Raw genomic sequence first — 19,215 nt, 5'->3', positions numbered from 1 at the left:
AGGGAGATGCTCCACTCCCTTAATCATCTTGGTGGCTCTGTGCTGGACTCTCTCAAGCAGTCTTTCCCACTGTGAGCACTTTGAGGTAAAGATAGATAGATAGATAGATAGATAGCAATATATGTGAGAGTAGATGTTCTGAAGTATGAGAGACAGAGCCAGACAGTTTCCTAAACTCCAGGCTGCATCACTGTTCTTGAAATTTTTGCCTCTGTGGAGAAAGGGAAGCCTTTCACTGGGTCTGAGCATCCAGTTCCTGCAGGAAGTGGCTCTGGAGGCAGAAGAAGGTGTTGAAGAGCACCAAAGAACAGCGTCCTTAGTGATCAGCCCCTGGGATGCCCAGCCGTGACAGGTCCCCCTGGCCCTGAGTGAGGACAACAGGACGGGAAGGGGAAATGAGCTTCAAGGGGATGTTTCACGTCCCCCACACTCTCTTGGCAGCGCTTCCAGGAGACAGCCATGAGCTGAGAAGCAGAAAAACTTCAGCAGGTCGGAAACACCGGCACGTCCCTGCACGCTGTGTTCCAGCTACCCCAGGGAGTGCAAGGCCAAAGGGAAATAACTGTTTGGGCTTCAGCGCCGCCCATCCCCGCAGTGGGAGCCCGGCTGCTGGAGCTCCCTGTCCCCAGGGCCAGAGAGGAGACAGAGCCTGAGCGTATCCTGCCAGTGGGAGTGCACATGTATACATACATACATACATACATACATACATACGTACCTCCACATGTGCACGGGTGCACACACACACACAGCGTGCACAGATGTCCAGTCGCTCCTCCAGCCCCACGTGCCACCTTCCGAGGAGGGTGAGAAATGTTGATTCTCCAAGTGTCAGCACTACTGTTCCCCCTATTTAATTTTCTTTGCTTAAAAACCAGAGTATCTTCTCCCTTTAAGCACACTCCGTTCCCATGGTTTGATTGCATTTTGAGTTCACAACAGTATCAAAAAGAAGAGCAGGTATTTTGCTGGAACATTAAAATAGGCTACCCTCAGCACTGCTCATTCAACAGTCTATTTTCAACTCTCCTGAGCTAAATAATCATTAATATTTCAGTCTAGCTCATTTAAAATTCAAACATAATCTTCTAAACTTTGGTCTGTGTCCTGTATGGAGAGTAGGAGCCAGTTAGATGGTTTTGGTGCCTCCCTTTTTATTACTTAAGAAAATAGATAATGAGGGGAAAATCTGAGCTACACTGAACTTTACATTTCATAGATCATAATTATAGTCCAGATACTTTTGTATTTCTTGTTTTTAGCTAATTTTAAAAACTCTTCCCCTCCCTCCTCCTGCAGAAAGAAAAAGCATTAGCTTCACATCCTCTTCAGTTCTTTGCTAAGTGTTACTTTGAAGATATGAACTTACCCTTAAAGTGAAGATACTCTTACTTCAAATATTCATATGTATGTATGAACATATACTTTAAAAAAGACTTCACAGAGGTGCCACTGGGTCCATAAAGCCTTTATCTGCTGCAGTTAAGTATATATTGATGGGTTTTATTTATTGTAAAACTAGTTTTCTCTCCATTATGCAGAGAGGGAACTCAACTTCATTTTGGGTTTTTGTTGGGTTTGGGGGTTTGTATTTTTGGGGGAAGGGGTCCTGTTTTGGTTTGTGTGCAGTTTTGGGGAGGTGGGTCTGGTTTTTTGTTGAGGGTTTTTGTTTTGTTTTGTTTGTTTCTTTGTTTGTTTTTAATTCTGGGGGTTTATACATAGCAATGGGTGGTTCAGAACACCTCTGTCTGGAGGAGCAGCCCATGGTCACAGCAGGCTTGAGTTCTGGAAAAGCATACTGGGTTAAAATGCAGTTGGTTCGAGGATAGAGAATATAAAAGTTCAGTACATACAGTGTATTTCCTGGCTACAGGACAAAAGGCAGAGAGTAAAGAAACAAGAACCCACCTTTTCCTTCCCATTTCCCACTCGTCTGTGCAGAGCAGGGTCCGCAGCCCCCAGGAAGCTCTCACTCTTTGCACGCCATCCTGCTTCCCCTGGCTGCGCTGGAGGAGCTGTTTCACTTTGTGTTGCCACAAACAGGTCACACATTAATGTTCAATAAAAGCACTTTTTCACTTTTTTTCAACTCCTTTCAATCTTTTCCTGTTTTTGCAACAGATTGTGGAGCCTCTCTGCTTTTCTTTGAACGCCAAGTTTGTGATAATAAGCAGTTTGGTTTCCAGTTACAGCAGCCTTACATCACTTGGGGCACGTTTGTCTCTGCTTCTGCAGTCCTCCAACTGTGCTCTTCTGCTTCCCTGCCTGTTGTCAGTACCACTCACTGCCACTTTCCTGCTAGTTCTACCTTGCTACTCAATGGGGACAATTAATCAATATCTTAGATAGTTTACAATTCAATATTCAAGAGGCATTACGGTTTTTTTCAGTGATGTGCCAAGGTTCCCTGTTTCTACAGTATGTTATAGAAGTGTAACAGGTGGGTTTGCCACAGCACGGCATCACTATGCTCCTGTACATTAGCCACAACCAAAAATAGGAGTTTTTAAAGCTTTAAGCAAAATCATCTCTACTGCTTAGATTGCACAGTTTGATGCTCCCCAGTGACCCAAGCTCTTAACAGGAAAGCAAAACCAAAATGTGATGTCTCTTTTACTGAAAAAAAACAAACAGGAATGTCCAGAGGCTTGAGACAGATCAAGAAATGATTACAGAAAGAAGTATTGTATCTCTTCTTTCCATGACAACTACTGGTTATGAGTAAAAATAGTAATTTCAACATAGTCAATATGCTGCCAGAGTGAATATCATCCCACTTCTACCAATCAATATCAATACTGGCTTAAAGGGTTTGTCTGGGTTTTTTAAAATTAAATATACTTTAATATGAAGAACTGTAAGCAATATGCCCAGCCTTTGCCACACCGTTCATACTGATGCAGGTTCCTCCCCTGCATCTGTGAGGCATTAACTGGCTCTGCTGTGGAGAGGAGAGAGGATGTATGAGCCTGAATCCAATTGCAGGATCAAGACAGATTATGCAAAAAATCCAATAAAAGTATTTCCCCAGCAGGGAGACTTATGCCAAAGAGAATGATGCTCTTTTCAAGGTTGTTAAACAAATATGCTGGTTTAGAAGAGTTCATGTCAGCTGCAGAATAATTGGCAGGTCATATTTGTATTTGTAATTCTTAATTGCTCTCATGAAATGATAGTGAAAATGCCATCTATGAGATTAAAAAAAACCCCCAAAAGTATTTGATCTAAGAAAAATTTCCTCTGAATAAACACCCACATTTTTGCCAGGGGCTGTGGGAAGGCTATCCTTCCAGTTAGGTTGGCAGTTCTCCTTTGCCCTGCCTTCCCCAAGCACAGCCTTCCCTCGGAGCTGTAGGTAACCCCCTCAGCCTCCTTTGCTTTAGTGGGCCAGCCTTGGAAAATTTACTTTTTTATGCCCATGTCTTCAACTACAAAAGCAAGTGAAATTCAAACCCTGAGGTCAGCTTCCTCCCGTGTTTTCCCTCCTCCCCTGATGTTTTGCCAGTGGCCCTTGGCAAACACAAGAGGTGATCCTGGCGCTGGTGGCCGGGGCCAGACGCACCAGTGTGCAAAACTCACAGTCACTCCCAACACCGTACAGAGGGGCAGCAGCCCAGGACCCTGGATCGCCTGGGGTCTGGGCACCTGGAAGCCCTGAGCACGCACTACCCGGGCTCTACTCTCAAATTCTGGCTGAGCTTCACCTCGCTCTGTCTTTCAGTTTGTGAGCCTCATGGCTACTGGTGGAAAGGCAAAAGCGAGAAGCGTTAGTACAGGCAGTTGTGTGCCAGGGTTTCTGCCTCATACAGCCCTTTCTATGGGAAATGACAGGCGCTGCTGACTATGTCACACTGACCCTGGGACTGTCTGCTGAAAATCTCCTAGAAATTAGCTTAAAAGTTCACAAGGAACCTGCTTACCAGAGACAGACAGGTCAAGCAGGGGAGAGGAGGCCATGGCACTGCAAGGCTCAACCACAGAAGATGGCAACAAGGGGAGAGTTGTATGGTGGAGGAGGCAGGGATTGCTGTCAGGCTGCTTCCAAAGGCTCCTTGGGATGTCTGCTTTCCAGGGCAGCAGCTGGCTTGTAAATGCCTTGCAATTTTTTACAATTCCCTCTTGTCTAGCTGCTTAGAAGAAAAGGCATCTTGCTGGTTATACTTTCTAGACTGGTGCCTTTGGAGGAGGGACAGACACGTCTGTAGGCTAGATTATGAGGACAGGGTCAAGCTGCCACAGGACTTTACACAGAGACCATCCCCAGGAACCAGCTCCCATGGCGTATTTGACTTCTGCATCCCTCATTTCATGCTGTCACCAGTCCTTACACTAAGAACTGTGGTATGCAGGTTATTCAAGCTCTGGAAAGAGGAGTAGGAGACACTTCTTAAAACTCTTCTTCCTATTTTAAAGAGTTCATAGTATTTTTTCAGGAGGATGTTGGAGCAGAGCAGACACAAGCCTTTACTACACCCTTATCTTTCATCCTTACTTTTGTAAGGACTAATATAGTGCCCAATTAGAAATGACATCAGCTCTAAATTAGGTATTAGTATTCACAGAATCACAGAATCACAGGATGTTGGGGATTGGAAGGGACCTCGAAAGATCATCTAGTCCAATCCCCCTGCCGGAGCAGGAACCTAAACAATTTTACACAGGAAGGCGTCCAGGCGGGTCTTGAATGTCTCCAGAGAAGGAGACTCCACAACCTCCCTGGGCAGCCTGTTCCAGTGCTCTGTCACCCTCACTGTAAAGTAGTTTTTTCTCAAGTTTAAGCGGAACCTCCTGTGTTCCAGCTCACACCCATTGCCCCTTGTCCTATCATTGGGCATCACTGAAAAGAGCCTGGCTCCATCCTCATGACATTTGCCCTTAACATATTTGTAAACATTAATGAGGTCACCCCTCAGTCTCCTCTTTTCCAAGCTAAAGAGACCCAGCTCCCTCAGCCTTTCCTCATAAGGGAGATGCTCCACTCCCTTCATCATCTTGGTGGCTCTGTGCTGGACTCTCTCAAGCTGTTCCCTGTCCTTCTTGAACTGTGGGGCCCAGAACTGGACACAATATTCCAGATGCGGCCTCACCAGGGCAGAGTAGAGGGGGAGGAGAACCTCTCTCGACCTACTAACCACACCCCTTCTAATGCACCCCAGGATGCCGTTGGCCTTCCTGGCCACGAGGGCACAGTGCTGGCTCATGGTCATCCTTTGCAGTTGGTAAGCTTGTTGGCAGCATCTTAAAATGTTCACAGAGCTAGAAGTCACCCACTTTTACCATATCTCATCCATCTCTCCAAAATCAGGGCTCCAAACCCTGTGCTGCCAATCCCACTGGCCTTATACTCCACATTACTGCTCATTCCAAACCACATTGTTCCTTGCAGGGCCATCAGCCTCCTCAGGCCTGCTCCCCTCCCATGTGGCAGTGTCAATGACAAACATCCAGCATTTGGCATCCAGACACGACCATCTGAGGAATCCTCAGTGCCTTTGGCAAGCTGCCTGCTGATCCCCAGGCACTTGCTGTAGCCAAGCTGTGCAGGTTCCTCAACAAGCACAGCTGCTTCCCATATGTTCTGGATCTCAATGGGAAAGCCAGATCCGCTTCCATAGCTTGAGCTAATAGGCAGGATACTTGAGTGACTGCCAATAAAACAGCCTTACAAAAAAGAAAACAGCACACAAACTTCCCTGGGATGCAAGAGGCTTGGTCTCCAATCTCTACTTTGATACCTGTATAGAGACTTCATGTTAACCAGTAGTAGGAATGTATACACCTTGCAAAAGGACTGCCAGAGGCTCTGTGCCCTGAGCACAAAGTCTGGCAGGAGATGCTGGTTTGATCTCCACCTCCAGATGCCAGAGCTGGGCAGTGAGATCAGTCACCCACAGCATGAGCCCCCTGTATGAAAGCAGGAAAAGGGACAGGCATCCTGCAGTGTCTGAAGGTCCCTGCCTTTGCTGCGATCAGGAGAGGTAGTTGCAGATATAGGATTTAGCAACTTAGCCGAGAGAGGAAGGTAAATGTGTAGCTTTACAAGATGAGTTCAGGTGTGAATCTACACAAGTCTTTTGGGAAACAAATGCTGCTAAACATCCGCAGCCACAGAACACAGACAGCTAGAAAAACCTTAATGTCTGAAGTCCAAGGTCTGTGAACATAAATCACAAGCACCTCTGGATGGATGGTGCCATTAGTATATCCCAGCTAAGCAGAACTAGGGGAGCCTAGAAGATGCCACTTATGGGCGTAAAGTCCTTAATCTACTACTCTTGACAAATTTTTGGTGGACATTCATGTTGTTGCTTTATTGGTTTTTTTTTTTATACTTCAGTTACACTGGCAAGGCATACGAGTTACTGATTTTTCATTCTGGCTCACTGAATACTGTTACCTATCTTGAATTTAATGGAGGATTTTTCCTTCACTTCTCATTACTTCTGAAGTATGCGTATTTTATAGAAACTTGCAATCAACTCACAATTTAATACTGTAATTAGTTTCTTTAATTCACATCAAAAGCTGAATGTCAGTCAACAAAAAATGAATTGTCAGCAGCAATTTTAACTCTGAAGATGAAGCAACCATCAGAAAATAATGTACACTAAGCAAGCTGAAAAGACCACCACATACACACGTTAGAACAAATTTGTAGTTGTATTTTATTTAATCAATGAAAATCTACCTTAAAAACACAAAATCAAATTTGGTAACCCAGTACATTGGATTAGAGAAAGCTTCAAGCTTTTAAGCACAAGCCAGAAGTCACAGTCTCAAATGAGAGTTTCAGAGGCCAAAGCAATACGCTGGAACAAAACAGTATCTTTGTGTGGAGGCATGCTCCTTGCACCATTAGCGTGGTTCTGGGTGCAGTATTTTTTTAGCTGTCAGTTATAAGAAGAAGCTTTTGTATTTGTTTTATCATTAAGTTTGTTGCATTGCTTACCTAGGCCCTGGATTAATAGAGAAAATGGGCAAGTCTAAGCACTCGCCTGTCCAATTACTACCAACAGACAATTTACATTGTGGTAAAGCTAGCTTTTATTTAAATGAGGCTCAGACAAGAATTAACTTTACATATTATTAACAGCTTTGGAGCTACAAATATTAAGATTCAGGATTACACAGGTCATGCTATTGTTATTTCATTTTACCTGCTGCAGTTATTGCAATATGGCTTAACGTACATAGGTATACAATTTGTACAAATTCAGCCAAATTTGCACTTGTGAGGTGTTATTAAGAGCATCATTAACTTGCAAGCCAACTTAAACCTGTGGAAACCAACTGAGGTGGTTGGAATTGCCCAAAGCTAAGGGGGGAAAGCTGCCGCTAACAATGGACAGAGACAGACTGGATTGTTTGAAACCACATTGTTTGGCTTTAAATATTTATATAATTTGCTCTGAGGTAAGGAAAAAAAAAATCTTTAGATGCTTCCACGCAGGGCAGCACCACATGGTGCAATCACACCAGTGCAATCAGTCACATTGCTTGCTGTACGTGCAGCCTCAAGGAGAGGCAAGCACCTGCCGTAACAAGAGCATTTGTACACTAAAAGTTGATTTTAAAATAAATTACTATACAGGTAGGCTAGCGAGCTATTGTTCCACTTGATGGGCATCAGTTTCACAAAGTGCAACCTGTAACCTTCACTTTAGAAATCAGAGCTGGAAGTATGGACTTGTACCCAGTGTTTGATTTTAATGTAAACAACAAGAGAGAGGACCAACTCCTGTTGGGGACGGACATCCCAGGACTCTCAGTCTTGGGGCTTCTTTCCATCATTAAATCACCCTGCTCATTCTGTCTACAGCTGTTGTCAGTCCAATCCACCTCACATGAAAGTTTCGAAGATCTCAGCACCCCAAAGTTCTCATCAGCTTTTGCAATCTGAGGCAGAATTCACTGCCAAACCCTTACCCTCCTTCCTACTCTTCCCTCAGTGAAGACAGGGATTGATAGGAGCGGAGAGGATTTCAGGAAATGCTGTGGTGGGAAAGGTTCAGGCATGAGTTGGGAAAGGAGGAAGCTGGTATACAGGAAGGATGTTAGATGGTGTAGGTGTGGGTAAAGGCTTGGGTTTGGATGGGGCAACCACAGAAATGAGCAGACACTGAAATGAGAGGGGTGTGATTTGAAGGTTGTGGTACTGCTGGCCTTGCTACATGAGCCAGACAGCAGGGAAATGGGAAGTCCGGAGGGTTCTAAGGAACCAGGGAGGTCTGCAAGTAGAAATGGTTGGTGGATCTGACACATGCCAGGGCTCTCCTTCTGTCTTTAGAAATATCATAGTTCTACATTAAAATCAGAACTGGGTTTTGGACATACATATAAATATTCAAAGCAAGACAGCCAAGTGTTTGAGAGATTTTACAGGGGAAAAACCTGGAACAATAAATAGGAAACTACACGTAATCAATTTCCGCTCCAATGGTATCGATTTCCTCTCCAGGCTAGTCTACAAAATTCATTTAAGGGTACGCCTAAATAGTACAGAAGTATCATAGTTCTACATTAAAATCAGAACTGGGTTTAAGACATACATATAAATATTCAACACATTACAGTCCAGTCCTGAGACGTGAAGTCTGGCATAACAGAAGGGTTTTCTCAATCTCCTTTCAAGCTACACTGTAGAAGTAATTTCTGACTAAATCAGGCCTGCACAAACACAACTGAAGGATGGACAGAGATACCTGAATAGGACTGAAAGGCAGCAACCTCGAGCATCTTGCTCAAGAATTTGTGCGTGATCCAGTTCCTGCTGTTTGATAAAGACACACCTGCTACTCGGCCAGAAGTCTCTTGTGTTCTCATCAGTCATCCCTCCTCTTCCCCTTCACACACAAGTGGAGCAGCATCTACGGCCACTCACAGGTCAAATCAAGGCAGCTACGTTAAGATGTGCCGGGTAAGGGAGTCTGCAGAAAGAAGGCAGGAGGATTCAGGGATGAGTGAAGGGATCCAAGGAGATGGGACAAACAGGACACACGTTAAGTGACGGGACAGCGATAACTGTGGCACAAATTTTAGTGGTCTGTCCATTCACTCAGCTGTGCATCTCCAGTCTAAACGGTCTATTTGGGGCAGAGGCAAAGGACCTTTGAATGGAATGCACGTGTGGATACAGCCAACATTAAAGGCATCGGTTTTTTAACAGAAATGACAAAAAAGGTGAGGTCTTCAAAATGAGCAGATGTTAGCATCCAAGAATAAAGGGTAGTGAATAAAGCTCCTGGTTCTGTCGCAGGATTGTCAGTTGTTCTGTAGGACTGGCATGTCTCCGAATGCCACATGGATGCTTAGCACATCTGAAAGTAAGATGACAGTAAAAAAAGCATTATTAATGACAACTTACTCTCTCAAGACCATCTTCTTTTCCTGAGCAGTTCTCAAAGACAGATATAAAGGTCTCATGACTTAGTTAAGCAAGTGCAGTAAATATGCTAGGGAGAGACTGTACTTATTATTTCTGACACACGAGGCACTCCAGGTTTACCATGGAAGGCAACGCTCACACCCTTGTTGGAGAGGAAGCATGTTTGCGTGTTACATCCCATACATTAAACATGTGCCACGTGAGAGCATATCCAGAAAAACTGGAAACCACATTTTCTACCTCCCAGAAACATCACCCTAAACTACAGGCTCAGTCAAAGGCCATGAAAATGAGGGTACCTGTACAGAACAAAAAGCTCTTGAGTAGCCAGAGAGGCAGTAAAGTGAGGAGAAAAAAAAAACACAAAAAACCCCAACCAACCAATCTGTGCCTTTCACCAGAACAAAAATAAATAAATAAATAAAATTAGGCACACAACAGTTTTACAGACACCCAAAAATATTTTGAAAAAAGAAAAAAAATTGCTGGTTAAAAATGCTACTTACATTCAAGGCCTCAGGAGCCACCGAGTTCTGACTCTGCGGACTATCACAAGATGTTTCTTCTTGGTAACTGCCATCTTCCCATGTCTCTGTTTTCCCATCTTCCACTGGTGGCTGATGTTGTTCTTCCTCACTTTCTCTACATGTTTGCTGACCTGTATGTTGGTCTGGGATTTCCATAATCTGCCCAACCTCTTTTTCCTTTAATTTTGGTGCATGTATGTCCAAGGGGTCTTTGGTTGACTCTTCCGAAGTAGTCAGTTCTAGCGTTGATTTCTGAAGTCTCACACCTTCCCTTGGAACATCTTCAGGGCTAGTGACAATTGTTAAAGAATTCGGACTTTGTCCATCTTTCAGCATCTCAGAAATTATCAGCATGTCTTTTGTTGTTTCTACAGTTGCATGAATTTCTGCAGACTCTGTTAAGGTCGCCGTTTTCACTGTTCCTGGTTCCTGGAGCTTTTGTTCTTTACTCCGTATCTCTTCCTCTTTTACTGGAGGCTGATGATCCACCTGTGTACCTTCCAGAAATTCAGGTGTATTTGTATCTGATGAGCTTTTCCCTGTGGACTTAATGTGCTGGTCTGACTCAAAGGCAGCTGACACTTCTGTTTCTTCAAGTTTGTGGACAGCTGTCTGGATGGCATTCAATACGATTTTCGTACTCTGGGTCTCTATAGTCACAGTCGGAACAACATCCTGCTCAAATTCCGTGTGGCTGACAGACAGGCTGTCACTTAGAGGAATACCATTGTGTTTGGGTTGTCCTGTACTCTGGGGCCTCTCTTGCTCCTCCGATATTCCATTCATGGAAGCAGGAGTTACCCGAGGCTCAGGTGCTCCTGTACTGCCAAGCTCTGCAGTCCCACAGCTTGAATATTCAACAGTAGTAACTGGGACCTCTTCAGAAGCCATTTGGTCTGGTGGGGTTGCCAAGGGCTGCACAGTTTCAGCTGTCGTATCTGCAGGTGTTATGGCTTCGGCCACGACGTGCTCTTCAACTGCTGCAGTTGCTACAGGCACAGGCGCTTTCAAGGGCTCCAAGCTTTCAGCTTGTAGGAAGGCTGAGTCAGAGCCTTCCTCTTGCACAGTTAAAACCTCTTGCTGGACAGCAGTTGAACATTCATCACCACTCACAGCTTCTTGTTTTCCAGATTCAAATACTTCTTTAGCTCCTTCCATCAATTGCTCATTTTTGTTATCTTCTTTCTGGAAGTCTTGACAGGTGGAGGTTTCTATGAGTTGTTCTTCTTCCTCCACAGTTTCTTCTTCAACTAAGCTGCTTAGTGTTTCACATTTCTTAGGACTTATGTCAGTAAGAAAAGTGCTTCCATTTTCAGTGATATCTGGGCATGCTGGTGCTAAATTAGATACACTGTCTGCTTCAGCCTGAGCGGGAGCCTCAGTGATAGTGGTGTCGCTCTCTAAGTGTGTTTCAGTTTCCAGCATAGCTTCTTCCATTTTGCCACCTTCAGTTTCATCACTCTGGGAAGGGGTCTCAGTTGTTTCTTCTCTGCATTGTGGCTCTAGGATGGGCACAGAATCTTTTGCTGTAACCTGCCTGCCAGCCTCATCCCTCACACTCTGCTCAGCATCTGCAGCTGCTTCTGAGCCAATTGTTTCTGAAGGAGGGGCAGAAGTTTTTACCTCATTCTGTGAAGGAACCTCAGTAACAGTGACTTCTGTGCTTTTTACTCCAAGGATCACAGCATCATCTCCATCTTCCTCCCTCTGAGCAGATACCCTGCTAGGAACTCCTTCAGTATAAGCTTGTTCTTGTGAGTCTAAGTCAGGAATTTCATCTTGTCTTTCAGGTTTAATGGGGACCACAGTGACAGCTGCTTCTGTGCACTCTTGTCCCACCGTGAGGGTTTTGTCCTCTCCTTCAAGCTGCACAGGCTCTTCAGCTGGAAGCCCCAAGGTAGAGGTTTCATCCTCTGTCTTGTCCTGCACCTGCGAAGAATTGCAACAGATCTGTGAAAAAGGAATGACCCAGAATGTTCTGGGTAAAAAAGCACCAGAAGAAACAACCAGGAGGAGGGTTATGGCAAGAGCGCGAAGTGATGACACTGAGATTAGTGGGTCACTAAGATCCCAGCCTGTGTTCAGTTTCTCAGGACACACAGCTCATTCAACTAAGGGCAGCCTAAAGCAAGGGACAACCAGCAGTGCTTGAAACAAAGATCAAGCCAAGAAGATGGTGGGGAGGTAGGGAAGAAGGTAGAAAACATCAGCCACAGTAACTCCTGCACATTTAAAGCTGAAGATAGTGGTGGCATTTCTCTTCCCGCCTTTGCAGAAGTACCTCAGCTACAGTCGTACCTCTGCCTATGACTGAAGGTACCATCTGCTATGTATGGTACCAGGTGGATCATGTATATATTGCATGCTGCTGATTTTTTTTCTTTGACAGATGAACAATACTTACTGCAGTCTGCACTTCTGGAGTATGTTCATCTCCTCTCTCATCTACTGTCGAATCCGTTATGGGCAGTTTCTCCTGTTCTGAAGGCTCCTGCTTTGTAAACGGCTCTTCCTCGGGAGTAGCTGCTTTGATAATATTAAAGTCTCTATCTTGTGATGAAGGTTCCTCTACTGTCCTCTGAACTTCAGATATTTCTTCATGGTCTTCTACTACTGGTTCTTCACATGTCTGCCATTGGCTTTCATCTCTCAATACATCTACATTTTCATATCCTTCTGTGCTTTCTTTTGTTGCAGCAGGTATCTCACTTCTCTCTGAACCTTCCTGTAGAACACTCTCTTCAGCTCTGGTTTGGCCCTGAATGCTCCCTGCACTTTCCAGGGCCTGGAGGTCATCCTCCTTGTGCTCTTCTTTTTTCAAGGACTGTTCAAGCAAAACAGTTTCCTGAACTGTAACTTTCCCATCTTTAGCATCACCTTCCACTTTTGACTCAATTCCTTGCACTGTTGTAATTACAGTTGGTGTCACAGTTCTTTCACTAACCAGCTGGGCTACATCTGCTGACTTGACTCTTTCAGCAACTTCGTGAAGAACTTTTTCTGTCTGTTTGTCTAATTCTTTTAAATTCTGTTCAGTGGCCTCTACTTCTTGTACGGGTGTCACTTCCTCTGTAGTATCTGGGGTTTCTAACAACTGTGAAACAGCAGAAACCATTTCAGTTGTCTCCTCAGCAATGGACACTTCCATTGTTTCTTCAGCGCAGGAAGCTTCTGCTGTCTCCTCCAGAGCAGTCACTACTTCTGAGGTTAGCTCTAGCTCACTTGCTGTGGTGTCATCACTTATATCCTTTCTTGTCTCTGGTGCTGTCTCAGCAGCTACCACTGCTTCTTCCACAGCAACATCTGATTCACATGTTTTCTCGGTTTCTTTCTCTTCCTCTTCTTTTGCCCGCTCAACGCACTCTGTCAGAGCAGCCGATATCCAAGATGGTGACCTTTCTTCAATACTGGTAACTGCCCTTTCCCCTTCCACAACGGTAACAGTAACTGCATGTACCAGCCCTTCATGTTCCTCTAATTTTTCTGCTCTCTCTTCCTCTGAGGTTGGTTCTTTCATTGCTTCGGTATCTTTCACTTGCTGGGCTTCAATTTTCTCCTGCTCTGCTGCTTCATACTCGGATAAAGGAACAACAGCTGGAATATCTGAATCTTCTTCAGTTGTTTCTGCCATGTCTTCTCTTGTCTGTGTAAGATGAGTTGGTTCCGGTTTCCCATCTGACTTTTTCTTCCTACGCCCAGGCATCAGTTTTCTAAATGGAACCCATGATTCATCTTTTCCAGGCTCACCATCTGATGTTGAATGCTCCAGGCTAGATCCCACAACAGAGTCTTCAGTTCTCTCTTCCATTCTGGTTTTGGATTTCCTTCTTGGAGTGACTAACCTTTTAAATGATTCCCATGTTGAAATACCTTCACCTTCGGATGGGCTTCCAGCTTGTTCTGGGGAAGAATTCCCTTGTCCTTGATCACTCTCCTGAGAACTAGTAAGAACTGCATCTGTTGCCGTTTCTTTGCTCTGTCCAGATTCTTCCACTTTTTGGCTTTCTTGACCAAGCTTATGTTCAGTTTCTTCATCAGATGATGATGATTTCCTGGCTCTTTTCTTTGAAGAGCCTACACATATAAAAGCTTCCCAGGACACAGAGGTGTCGACCTTTCTTTTGGGCTCTTCTGTGGCTTTCTCTGGTTTCTGGTCCATCCCATTTTCTTTTAATTCTCCCTGATTTTCATCAACAGCATTTTCAGTTGCAGACACTGCAGCACTCTTTGTCTTATCAGTTTCTTCTTCTTTATCACTTTCAGAAGGTCTTCTGACACGCTTCTTGGGAGTCACCATCTTTTTAAACGATGCCCAGGGCGTAACACTTTCTCTTTTTCGCTCCACATCTGAAACTGCAGCATCTTCATTTTCAGTGACCTGTGTTCCATCTACAGGTTTTTCCAAAGAAGGAATTTCATTCATCTCCTCAGGAGAAGAAGCAGAACTCTCACCCTTTTGTTCCTCCGGGCTATCTGGGGAATCTGATAAGTGCTGATTTAGTTCACCCTGTTCCCCTGACTTAGATTCTTCTTTTTTGCCTTTATGCTTCTTTCCAGACAGTTTTTTTAATCCGGTACCTGTAAAGAGTTTCTTTAAAGGGCTGCCTTGCAGTTTAGTTTTTTCTTGAGATGACAGCAATTCAGCTTCATTTGTGATGCCTTCTGGAGGCCTCTTTCCAGCTGCCTCTTCAGGAGTTATTTCTGTGGTTATTTCATCTGGTTTGAGAGTATCAGTCATAACCACATCAGTTTTTCCCTGTAGACTTTCCTCAGTGGGTCTGAGTGACTGTTGATCATTCTCTGTAGTGTCAACTGAACGTTCAGAAGTAGAAAAGGACTTAAATCCAGGAGCACTCGGACTCAGTTTTGTCTCATGCTCTTTGCTTTCCTTCTTCTCTGTGGTTCCATCTTGAGCTTTTCCTTGAGTGTCTAACTTTCCAGTGATGTCTTCTGATGTGGGTGAAATTTTCAATTCTTTTTCCTCTGTTTTTTCATCAAAAGTTTCTTTATCCTAGCGGAGCAGGTTTATTTCCTTCTCTTCCTTCAGTTTTTTTAAGCTGTTCACTAGAAGTTTCAATTGCCAAAGATACTGCTTCAGGTTTCCCTTCAGAGGCTATTTCAGTTCTGTCCTCTCCAGTTGACTCCGGTTCTTCTCCCATAGGTAGGACTTCTGAGGATGTTTTCAGTTCTCCATTCACACTGTCAGTAGTAACAGGTACCACGTACCTTGTCTTTAGTGGTTCCTCTGTCACCTCACTTTCTTTCTCTCCTTCTTCAGTTTTTTCTTCCTTTATACCAAGATCTGGAACTTCCACCAGTTTCCTTTCTTGATCATCTTCTTCAGCTTTTTTCTCCTTTGCACTTTCTTTAACAACTGCTGCTGCTACTACATCCTCTTTTTGTCCCTGCTCATCATGCTTGATTAGCTCTTCCTTCTCACATGCTTCGACTCCCATGGCTGCCACAGTCTTTTTTGACTCTTGCTTTTCACCTTCAGTTTGCTCCTCCTCATGCGCTTCAATAGTTACCACTGTCACATTCTTCTCTTCATCTTGCTTCTCAAACCCAGATTTCTCCTCCTTTTCACTCGTTTCAGTTGTTAACGTTGCCCCCTCCTTTTCTTGCTCCTCTTCTTTTGTAGGAGACTCCAGTTCATCTTCTTGAGGCTTCCTAAAACTCTTCTTTTTTCTTAATCCAGTCCATCCCTGAGTAAAAAATTTTCTTAACGGTGATCCGGTATCAGTGGCTGAGGCAGCTGATTGAGAACAAGTCTCATTTGCTTCTGGTGGTTTCGGAGACTCATCTTCTGGTTTTTCATTTTTCAGTGTGTCTTTGGTGTTGTCTTCTGCAGGGAGCGCATCCTCAGGCATCGCTACTTCTTCTGATGCGACTTCTTTTTGATCATCAGTTCCTTCAGGGACTTGTGTTTCTGTTTTTACAGTAAGCAGTTGAACTGGTTCAGATTTCCCCGTCTTTTCCTTCTTTACTGTGAATCTGAATCCAACAAATTTAAAAACCTTTTTAAAACCCAGATCATAGGACTGTGGCTCAGATGTGTGGTCAAGGTCTTCTGTGTCTTCTTCTGACGACAACTGTTTAACAGTTTGAGCATCCTCTTCCTCAGCATCTACATTGTCCTTGGTGTTTGAGTCAGATGGACTTGTCTCCATAGTTTCAGTGTCTTCCTTCACAGTCACACTGGAATGTTCTGTCTGTCCCCCTGTTTTAAAAAAAAAAAAAAAGTTTGTTCTCTTCTCAATTTAATGTTATATTATACCTTTATATAAATATACATTTTTTTCATTTTTATCAAACTTTCCTAAACTATGTGCTATTATTATTTTTGTTAAAAAAATAGTTTTTGTTCTAAGATTACCTTAATTCCTTTCCTTCCTCATATAATTGTATGGGTCTTTCCAAAGTTTATTTGTAAATGCCCCTTTCAAGCTTATACTATCTCATTCTCTTTCCTTCTTTTGCAGGTTTTTTGTTGGGTTTTGTTTGTTGTTTTTTTTTTTACTTTAAGGCAAACTTAGATGAGAAAAAAAATTTAGTTCTATTTTATCATTACTCAAAGAATATACAGAACAATGTACGTAATTTTTCCTGAAGCAAAGCTCAGTATCCTTTACATAGAGAGAGACCTCTGAGGGAAAAAAATAAATTTAAAAAGTGTGTTGACCTAAAATGATGACAAGAAAAGAAAAGCTCATTTTACAGCTCTGTCACAGAAGAACAGTAAGGTGTGAAAACTCCCATAGGAAATTTCCTATTTTTCTGAAAACCTGAAAAAACCCCAAACATTACAACGTATTTGTTTCAAAGATCATGAAGCTTGGAATTCTCCCATACATCACACCACCACTCTGGTCAGACAGAAACCTCATCTACAGCAATTCCACATCACTTAAAATTAATGAGGTTGTTACTATACAGGCAGGTAACATCCTACCCTCCCCTGCTCACACGCCTGTGTTTGCATTATCTCTTCCTTGAGCACTGCTGGTGTTTTACCTTCAGGACACTGGCAACCACCTTCTCAGTCTTGCTGGGACAATTTAAGTGTTATCACTCCCTCTGGCCATGAGCTGCCTAAGTTCACAGGCTGGCATATGCATTAAACCCCCTGAAACGCAGCAGTTAGTTAAGAAGCCAGCACACAGCCAGGTTACAGCACAAAACCACAAGCTCCTCACGCCCCAAACAAGTAACTTTGGAGGAAAAAGGTGGAAAGGAACAAAGATACTAAACCTTTAAATTCTGCCACTTAAACCCAAAAAATGAGCAGGTAAAACTGCTGTTGCCCATAACGAGAATTTTAATAATAGTACTAATTGTGTGATGAACACACCTGATGATGAACAGGACAGCACGTGAAGATAAAATCTATGGCACGTTCAAGACACCAAAAGATTCTTGGGCTTGGATACTTGGGCCAGGATTTCAGTTTAACATTGTTCTTGACCCCTGAATTTGTGCAATAGGTTTAAGTGCAAGGGCATGAGTGAGCGTGCTCTCCTCTCTGACCAAAGTTGTTGGAATGCAAAGACAACAACAACAACAACAACAACAACAACAACAACAAATCAATGTTAAACATTAAAAAGGCATGGCCTCTTTCTTTCAAGTTGCACATGTGCTACTTTGATGCCCAAAGGTGTGCAGGACACAGCTTTCAAAAGTACATGCATCAATTAATTCCCCAAAGTGATTTATTTTTTATCTGATGCATCTTTTCAGTCGGATCTAACTCTGCAGTTAGCCCTGCTTTGTTCAGGGGCTGGACCACCTGATCTCCAGAGGTCCCTTCCAGCTTAGATGCTTCCCTGTGTCCTTTTTCAAAAGAACAGCACCTTCATGAGCACATAAGACAATGCCCTCTAGGTAAGGCTGAAACACAACTAAATAATAAGCAAAAGTAAATCTACAAGTATACTGGCTTCTAATAGCTATGCTGAAGGCAAATTTTGTTTACATTCACTATCAGAAGCCTACTGGTTATTGTTTCCCAGTTGACATAAGCAAAGCTTTTTATATTTCCCTTTATCTAAGAGTGTGAAATTATTTCCTTTAATTGTTAACTCCTAATTCACTTACAAGTCTGACCTCTGATAACACCCTAACTCCCGCCCTGAACATTTTAAAGCAGAGGTGTTCAAACCAAGTAATTTGTGAAGAAGCGGGGTAAGAAGAAATGGACATTTTTCTGAAGAAGCTAGGATTATAACTCCATTGATGATATGCCTCTTACAAACACCAAAACACTCCACAAGCAAAAATAAATCACTGCAAGAACACTTCAGTAATTGAAGGGAAATAAGGCTGTAAGCACAGCTAGAAGCAGTAGCAGTAACACTTTTGAACTCTCTTTTCATCTTAAGATGGTTACCAAAGAAAAACTGATGTGCCTATTTTATTAATATTTTTGGACTCTTATAAATCACAGAATCACAGAATGGTAGGGGTTGGAAGGGACCTCTGGAGATCATCTAGTCCAACCCCCCTGCCAAAGCAGGATCACCTAGAGCAGGTTGCACAGGAAGGCGTGCAAGCGGGTTTTGAACACCTCCAGAGATGGAGACTCCACCACCTCTCTGGGCAGCCTGTTCCGGTGCTTTGGCACCGTCACAGTAAAGAAGTTTTTCCTTAAGTTTGTCTGGAACTTCCCATGTTCCAGTTTGTGCCCATTGCCCCTTGTCCTGTCACAGGGTACTATTGAAAAGAGCCCAGCCCCATTCATTTGGCCCCAGTGCTTCAGGTATTTATAGACATCGATGAGATCCCCTCTCAGTCTTCTCTTCTCCAGGCTGCAGAGTCCCAGCTCTCTCAGCCTTTTCTCATACAGCAGATGCTCCAGGCCCCTCATCATCTTTGTGGCCCCCGTTGGACTCCCTTTCTGTCCCTCCCGAGTCCTGCATTAATGCCAGTGTGCTTACCCTCCGACATACAGAAATCTCTATCTCCATCTGACACGACTCAAGACAAAGGTAGAGCAAAAAATGGGGCTGAGAGCCAGGGGGGGATGGGGAATGCTGGGTCTCAGTGGGAAAGACAGAAGCAGGGAGGCAGTGGGAGCGGAGGACAGTTCAAAAGACACTCGGGCTCACTGCAGGCAACTGGTGGGCAGCTACAGATGCAGCTTTCTGAGGGGTCCCCTCTCCTCCTGCAAACGGGGAATGGGAATGCATGCTTACCACTTTGAAAATCCTGAGATTTAAAAAAAAAATATAAAGAGTCGAAGTTGAGGCCACATTTCTTTTTTAAATTATTACTAAAACACAAATATAGTGTTTAAGAGGAGTT

General features: G+C 43.7%; 1 protein-coding gene across 1 annotated transcript; it reads right to left on the bottom strand.

Moving 5' to 3' along the window:
• Window positions 1-9,891: 9,891 nt before the first annotated feature.
• On the bottom strand, window positions 9,892-16,132 carry AKAP12 (A-kinase anchoring protein 12; the record flags this gene model as incomplete). The annotated part of the gene is given in 3 exon segments (XM_010172398.2): window positions 9,892-11,841; window positions 12,317-14,923; window positions 14,925-16,132. Coding segments are annotated over 3 exon segments (5,765 nt in total), but the record flags the coding sequence as incomplete, so codon positions are not given.
• Window positions 16,133-19,215: the final 3,083 nt, after the last annotated feature.

The sequence above is a fragment of the Antrostomus carolinensis genome, unplaced genomic scaffold (assembly GCF_000700745.2).
Source record: "Antrostomus carolinensis isolate BGI_N321 unplaced genomic scaffold, ASM70074v2 scaffold49297, whole genome shotgun sequence".
Taxonomy (NCBI): domain Eukaryota; kingdom Metazoa; phylum Chordata; class Aves; order Caprimulgiformes; family Caprimulgidae; genus Antrostomus; species Antrostomus carolinensis.
Note: the sequence above shows the minus strand (reverse complement) of the source record. Positions and strands in the feature narration are given on the sequence as shown.